Raw genomic sequence first — 8,572 nt, forward strand, 5'->3', positions numbered from 1 at the left:
TCACACTTCATATGGAGTATCTCCCGAGCTTTAGGTTGAATCAAAGAATCAAGCTGAGGGTCAAATTAGTCTTGAATCTTCTGCTCTTATCTTCCAAAATTTTGAAAAATAAGTCGTCGATGGCACGTATCTCGCAGCCTCCGAGCCTTAAATACAAATCTCAAGGTTTGGAAAAAAGAATCCAAAGAGTCGTGGCATGGATTGTGTAAAAAATTAAAAATTTGAGTTGATTGTTCAAATGGATAAATTGGTTCAGAAATTCAAAAACTTCTTTTTTTCGGGATAGCATCCCTAAAAAAGTGGTTAAACAAATAACTTTTCTAAATTAACCTAAATTTACCGCTTAAAATAAATCTTATCCTGATAGTAGCTCTGCAGCTTCTGCATAGTGATACGCTGAGTTGTTTCCTGCGCTCAGCCCCAAGCATGGTAACCAGACGAACCGCCGAGAACACGTTGAGTGCTCTGTTGCGCCCAGCCCCAAGCACGGGAGCTAGACGAGCCGCCGAAGATATGCTGAGTGCCTTTTCACGCCCAGCCTCCGAGCATGAGAGCTAGACAAGCCACCGAAGGTACGCACGCCCAGCCCCCGAGCATAGGAGCTAAACGAGCCACCGAAGGTACGTCGTCGAGTAGCGTAGGTACTGACCGAGTCAGAGGAGATACGCCACATGGTCGGCGGCGCCAGCCTCCGAGCCTGGGAGTCAGCCGAGTCGTTGCTAGCAAGCTCAGTGGTCTGTGCCGACAAAGTGATGGCCGAGTAAGACAGCTCTCGAAAGCATACCTCACCCGTTAGCATGGTTCGGATCTGGTCCCCTGCAAGGTAAACGTAAAAATATGTTGTAACTGATATACATGATATCGCATCGGGAGCGAATCCCAGTGTTGCAAAATGCATGTAAAATTTTTCACGTCTTACTCTTGCTAGGTCGCATAATTTCCTCGGGTAGATAGCCTATTACGTTTAAGCACCTGATCCCTGATAGCCGTAGCCCATAGTGCAGGGAGCATGGCCGTATGCACGCGTAGGAACATAGGCGTACAGAAGAGTCGAGATCTCACGGATTAAAGCGTGTGCTACCCAGGTATTTTAGCGACCATTAAAAAATTTAGAGCAGTCAGCGCTGCGCGACAAAAGAGAATGCTCGTGGAGCGCATATTATACATCCGGTAGGTGTAGGTCCGTGGGGAACATAATTATGGTATGGCCACGGAGGCACGTGGTTAATATCATATTTAGAAAAATATTAAAGCATGACTTAGTTTGATTCGCGATCGATTGCTAACGAAGTCGTAACGCTTGTCGATGGAGATGTAACGGTTTGTTGATGATGCCCGACTAGTCGGAGTAGATTCTGACTAGTTATTGACGGTGTGTGGTCCGCTCCCGACTAGTTTTCTAGTCGAGACGAGTAGTCGAAATAGTCATCGGTGGGTCGCCGAGCGTCCTCGCAAAGTCGAAGTGGTAGAAGCACGATCCTTGCTGGTAGCTTCAGTGTAGTAGTCGGAGCAGTCGTCTTCGATCTTGAGCAGACGATGCAAGTTCTACTTCAATGCGGAGAGGGTCTCAAATCACATAGCCTTATGGTAAACAATGACCATGTTGCGTAGCCCAAAAGGTAATCGGGTACGCAGATCCTCAGATCGAATCAGATCCAATCTGAGGAGTTCTAGCGCAGCACGAGTTGAAGTCGCGTTAAAAATGGACACCTCCTCGATCTCCGTGGCGAGATTAGGGAGCAACGTCTCGTCGAGGTTATCGATGAACTCGTCGAGACTGTTGCGTTGGCTTGCCGCAGATGCCTCCGGTTTCATATCGTGAATGAGGTGCCGACGAATGCTGCCCGCGCCGTCAGTGACGCAGACCCATGAGGCAAAGACGAAAGTTGTATCCTGGTCGAGCATGGCATTGATGAAGTTGAACGATGCCATCGAGTTCGTCTAGGGATCGTCGATGAACACCCATACCTGGCGCGCCAGCTGTCGGTGTTTAACCTCCAAGCCCGAGATAGTAGATTGTAGATGCGGTGTCGCCGAGATCAGGAACTCGAAGGTGCAAGGAATACGAAACTTTAAGCAGGTTCGGACTGCTGCATGCGTAATACCCTACGTCATGTGTGGTGATTTGTATTGTCTTAGATGATGATTATTTGGAAGGAATCTCTGCCCGCCCTTGTATAGTCTGGGGGGACAGGGTTACATAAAAATCCTAGCTAAATACGAGCTTAGAAGCCTACCCGAGTAATACTCAGCTAGTTTTCTTCTGTTCCGACTAGTTCTACTCCGACTAGTTCTACTCCTATATGAGTAGTTACAAGTAGTGTAGTGTGTGGGCTATGTCACCCTATCCTAAAATATGTATGAATGTCATGTGCGCAGTCCCGTGACCCCGAGTCTTACAGTAATATCACGTGTGTTGATCATAATTTGGATTATAAAAATTAGATTACATAGCATGGATGACTCCCAATAGATCAGATTTTTCATGGTGTCCGGATATGATTGGGTTAGAAGAACACGTAAGAATTGAACACCTTGCTTTGACATGTTTAGAATGAGTAGGATACTATTTTAGAGCCTGCATACTTTGCTAATGTCATCTTATATATTGAAGTATTCAGCAGAAATCATATAAATATTTTTATAGATGATTGATGCTCCTCAATTTTTTAGGCAAGCTAAAAATCATTTCAAGAGCTCAATAGAGACTATTAATCGGAAGTTTTAAAATGTCTTAGAAGGTGTTTATGAGCTGTCAACAGATATTATTGAGCCTAGAGATTCTGAATTTAGCTCTGTACACCCTAGATTACAAGCTTCTTAGTTTTCACCATATTTGGATAACTAAATTGGAGCAATAGATAGGATCGTACGTACCGTTTTTGGTGCCAGCTTTAAAAATTGTTCAACATGTTGGTCGCTATGGATACTCCACTCAAAATATGTTGGCAATTTGTGATTTAACATTAGATTTACATCCATAGTCGCGAGATGACGCAAATACTCATTTAGGAGACGATGATGAAGATATAAATATCTTCTGTGATAATATCACTAATGGCTTATTTTTTAGCAAGAGTGATCAAAATAAGCTTTCTGTGTCGATAAAATTATATTTGTATAAACTGTGCACATTGTACTTTATTCATGAAATTGTATACCTTCCACGATAATTCTATTGTATAATTTGTTCATGCATTTGACTTCCATCATCTTATATTTATTCATGAATTTATATGGATCATGAAAGTTTTCAATTTTAGAAGCATGTGTGAACTGTGATACTGATATTTGTATGGTGCGTGGTCATGTGGAAAAGCAAAAGCAGTAGCATAACAAATGGCGGAGCTGAGCGGTAGCGCAGCAAGCAGCAACGCTGTGAGCATCACACCAGCGCAGCTCATGAGCAACAAGTAGCAGTGCATCAAGTAGGGGCAAAACTGACTTTTACCAGTATTTCAGCGATCTATTAGTAACTTATTAGCCTTTGTCCAAAGAACACATGGGTAATTTTATCCAACTAATTTTTAGTAAGCTAATAAAAAACTAATTTTAGCCCATCCAAACAGAATCTAGGGTTAATATTTAATTCTCGGATTTGGATGTAAAATAAATTCTAGAAATAAGCTAATTCATACAGATATTGGCTAATTGATGGTTAGGTCCCATTACTAACTAAATCACAATCATATCATATTTAACTCACTATTAGGTACAGAGCTTATTTTTAGTTCGTCATCCGCTTTGATGCTTCGCAGAGTGGTATTAACCTAGCAGTATCATAACGCAGGATACACGAGTTCACGACATACGGGGCAACTGAATTCATGCCGTGCAAGGTGCACTGTTCCACATTCTTTTTCCGAGTGGGCCAGTTTCTTCTGGCCAGCAAAACTAGGCTCCGTTTAGATCGCAAATCTTTATAACTTTTGAAACTTTTTGCTATTGTAGCGTTTTCGTTTGTATTTGACAAATTTTATCTAATCATGGACTAACTAGGCTTAAAAGATTCGTCTCGTGATGTACAATTAAACTGTGCAATTAGTTATTTTTTTACATACATTTACTGCTCCATGCATGTGTTCCAAAATTGATGTGATGGAGAGAGAGCGTAAAAAGTTGGAAGTTGGAAGGATCTAAACAAGGCGCTAGTTTGGTTTCAGTTGAACCTGACAACTCTGACGCGAAACCCATTCATCACCTTGGCTTCGGACCCGCCCGAGGCTCCAACCACTCCTCGTCCGCTACCGCCACCCCACACAAAGCGGTTTCTGCCACAAGACCCCAAACCAACGGATACCAATTTGACCCGCAAAACTACCCGCCCGCACAATGACAACAGGCCCTGAAAACCATTGGTCCCACTCGTCATCAGCCGTGACTCATCCACGCCTCGCTCGCAGCCCCCCCATCCGCCCTCCGTGTCTCGCCACGGCAGCAGCAGCAGCAGCCGCAGCCCGCGCCTCCCACACTGACCGGACGGAGGCCGGGGCGGCGCGACTCGGCTGGGGGGCATCATGAATCTAGCCGCCTTCCCCGCCTCCCCTGCCACGCCCGCGGCCCTCCCCTGCAATGAGATGCCATTAAATCCCTCCTCCGCTTTCTCCTCCTCGCTGCTCCGCCGCTCGCTCCGCGCGTCCCTCCGGAGGATCTCCCCGATGGCCTCCGCCGCCGCCCCCACCTCCGCGCCCGCCGCCGCCACGGAGAACGGCGCCGCGAAGGTGGCGGAGCAGCGGCCCGTGCAGGTCGGTGTGCCCGCACTCTTCCCCTCGCTTATCGGGTTCCTTCTGCTGCGATTTAGTTGGGTATTTTAGCATACGGGTGTCAGGAGGTGGGACTTGGGGGGTGCTTTGGAGTTCGGAAGGAGACGGGGAGCGGCTGTTTAACTGAAGCTTATCGTACCACGCGCATTTTTTATCGGCTTAGTGCAGTTATAGAGGGCTTTGTGCAGTTATATACAGAGAACTTGATGCTGTAATCATTAATATGTTGAGCTGGCCTTCTACTTTAGTTCAGATTACTGTTATGCATGTAGTATATCTTGATGCATGCGACGTTATTTTGGACTAGCTCAGCTTATGTTGGAGCTTAAGTAGAGTCAACTTTAGGAACATTTTGATGAATTGGCACCAACGCTAGTGTGGACCCCCAATTCAGGTGTGCCAGATATGTTGGAGCAATTGAATCCATTCAAAACCATCTGTCTCGCTATAGCTCAAATAGAACGCAGTATATGCCAGGAAAGAGGGAAGCTATATGTCTCGAACAAATTAGTGCATCATTTCCTCCAACTATTTTGGAAATTATAATTGATCGTGCCATTAGTCAATACAATTAACCAAAGTCAAGTGAATTTATTTAGTTTATAGGTTTCAGTTATTTGCATAATAAGGCAGCTAGCTAGCTGGCACATTTCATAGATTCATAGTTTAATAATAAAGCTTCAAAGGTTTTCATCCTGCAGAAACTCCTGTTGTACCCATTTACACTTAGTTACTGAATACTAAAGAGGAAAAGTAGCGGCATTGCTCTCTATAGGAGTATCAAATTCCTATCTTTCTTGCTGCACCCATATTACAGATGTTGCTACTACACCTATACATTGTGCTGCTCATACCTGTTTGTATGTTCCTTTTCTGCAATGTACTGTATTGTTATTTCTCCATCTGCTACTTCTTTCCGTGTTTATTGGACCTCTGAAAGATGCATGCTTCATATTAATCTTGCTATTCAGTAATTCTTCATATTTGATATAGACCTGATTGCTGAAACCAGTCGAGCATCTGAATCTGTACCCGATCAGGCAATTAATTCCCTATGCATGCCATATTCTTCATTGCCAGGAATATGCATTCAATAATGTTGTATGAGAACTGATATATCCATTCAATATGTGAACTCCTCTTTAAGAGCATTCTTGGCAGATTTTTCGTAGCAGTTTAGTTTGTTCCCTTTGTTATAGGAGAAGAATGCAATTATCAAACAAAATCATGCTATATTCCCTCTATGAAACTTCTGAGCTGTTTGGTACATTGTTTTGTGTTTTGATAAATTTATTCCATGGTTCATGTCTTAGTAGACCCCATCTGTCCATCTTGAAAAAAAAACATTTGCATCTTTGACATGCCTTAAGTTCATGTATTTGAAATAATTCACTGTATCACGAGCAAGACATAGTAAAGCTTAAGGCTGTAAACCAATCTGTGTTTAAATATTTGCAAGACATGGCTGGAGCAAGGCAACTTTCACCAGTAATCAATACTCTGCATCCAAACCTCTAGCAATGGGTTCTGAGCTAAAGCAGATAGATAGTGCACTAATGCAAGGTTCATAGCTAGAGGGTATTGCATAGGTATAAGATTTCTCGAAATAAAATCAAGTATTCCATCCTTCGGACCTTCGGTCATGGTTTGGCTTTTTAAGATTTCTTGCTGTTGTCTCAAACTTTCAAAAATAATACATTTTAACTTTCATCTTGACAGGAAAATGCTTTGAAAAATAATAAATTTTAACTTTCATCTTGACAGGGAAATGCTTTGAAAAATAATACATTTTACCTTTCATCTTGACAGGAAAATGCTTTGAAAAATATTACATTTTACCTTTCATCTTGACAGGAAAATGCTCTATGTAGTATTCAGATTCATTTACAGTTCATAGGTTTTGACCATGACCTGTTCAATAAATATAAGAGGATAACTAATGAGTGTTTTGGCTTGCCAGTCTAAGGAAGTAAGGATTCCTATAGAGTCCACGACGTGTTTTGGCTTGCCAGTCTAAGGAAGTAAGGATTCCTATAGAGTCCACGACTGATTATTTATAAGTTATGCCATTTTCAAATTCCATGGATGTTTATTGTGTTGAAGTTTAACTGACCCTGACTTTTATTATGCCTGTCCTTGTACCAGTGTAAGTTTACAAGTAGTCAGTATAGATTACCTTGAGCTTACAATTTCGCCGGTTTCTCCATTTCAGGTTGCAAAACTACCCTGACCATGCATGCAATTTGATCCAATTTTTGGTTTCTCCATTGCAGGTCGCAAAGCGATTGGAAAAGTTTAAGACAACAATTTTCACTCAGATGAGCATGCTTGCCATCAAGCATGGGGCAATAAACCTTGGCCAGGGCTTTCCGAATTTTGATGGCCCAGACTTTGTGAAAGAGGCTGCTATTCAAGCTATCAATGCTGGGAAGAATCAGTATGCAAGAGGGTTTGGTGTGCCAGAACTGAACTCAGCTATTGCTGAACGATTCCTGAAGGACAGTGGATTGCAAGTTGATCCTGATAAAGAAGTCACTGTTACATCTGGATGCACTGAAGCGATAGCTGCAACGATACTAGGTCTCATCAACCCTGGTGATGAGGTGATATTGTTCGCTCCATTCTACGATTCATATGAGGCTACACTATCAATGGCCGGTGCCAATGTAAAGGCCATTACCCTCCGTGCTCCAGATTTCGCAGTTCCGCTTGAAGAGCTAAAGGCTGCAGTCTCCAAGAACACCAAAGCAATAATGATAAACACACCGCACAATCCAACTGGGAAGATGTTCACAAGGGAGGAACTTGAATTTATTGCCACCCTCTGCAAGGAGAATGATGTTTTGCTGTTTTCTGATGAGGTCTATGACAAATTGGCATTTGAGGCTGATCATATATCAATGGCTTCTATCCCTGGCATGTATGAGAGGACTGTGACCATGAACTCTCTGGGGAAGACATTCTCTCTTACAGGATGGAAGATTGGGTGGGCAATCGCACCGCCACACCTGACATGGGGTCTAAGGCAAGCACACTCATTCCTCACATTTGCCACCTGCACACCAATGCAAGCAGCGGCGGCAGCGGCTCTGAGAGCACCAGATAGCTACTTTGAGGAACTGAAGAGGGACTACAGTGCAAAGAAAGCTATACTGTTAGAAGGACTAAAAGCTGCAGGGTTTATTGTTTACCCATCAAGCGGAACATACTTCATCATGGTCGATCACACCCCGTTCGGTTTTGACAATGACATTGAGTTCTGTGAATACTTGATTCGTGAAGTCGGTGTTGTTGCTATACCACCAAGTGTATTTTACCTGAACCCTGAGGATGGGAAGAACCTGGTGAGGTTCACCTTCTGCAAGGACGAAGATACCCTGCGGGCCGCGGTCAAGCGGATGAAGACGAAGCTGAGGAAGAAATGAAGCGCGGGGGAAATCCCATGTGGCTGGTGATTGCTGAATAATCTGCTCGTTTGGACTGCGGCAGGATGCATGTACTACCCTTTTTCTAGCAATAGTTATCCTGTCAGTGACTTCATACCTAGTGTCTTCTACTTGTCCGTGTATGGAGATGGTGATGGATCAGGATAGCTGCCGGTACACCTTTTTGTAGCCTACTGAACAATTTGCGGCCGCTATGTGTTCACCCTCCTCAACCTATCCTGTCACCAGACCTGCCAATAAACTGATCAAACCAAATCCTTCCAACAGTGACTCTGTTCTTCACCCTTTCTTCAAGCGCTTTCAAGCTTCTGACTTGTCAATGAGAAGATACCCGAGCAGCAACGATCTATAATGAACCATTTT

The 8,572-nt window shown here is 43.5% G+C and overlaps 1 protein-coding gene across 1 annotated transcript; it reads left to right on the top strand.

Moving 5' to 3' along the window:
• Positions 1–4,450: 4,450 nt before the first annotated feature.
• Positions 4,451–8,561, top strand: LOC112879982 (probable N-succinyldiaminopimelate aminotransferase DapC). The gene is made up of 2 exons (XM_025944423.1): positions 4,451–4,745; positions 7,037–8,561. The coding sequence occupies exons 1-2, from the start codon at positions 4,518–4,520 to the stop codon at positions 8,186–8,188; spliced, it is 1,380 nt and encodes a 459-aa protein (XP_025800208.1). The 5' UTR covers positions 4,451–4,517; the 3' UTR covers positions 8,189–8,561.
• Positions 8,562–8,572: the final 11 nt, after the last annotated feature.

Source organism: Panicum hallii, chromosome 2, assembly GCF_002211085.1.
Source record: "Panicum hallii strain FIL2 chromosome 2, PHallii_v3.1, whole genome shotgun sequence".
In the NCBI taxonomy this organism is placed as follows: Eukaryota; Viridiplantae; Streptophyta; class Magnoliopsida; order Poales; family Poaceae; genus Panicum; species Panicum hallii.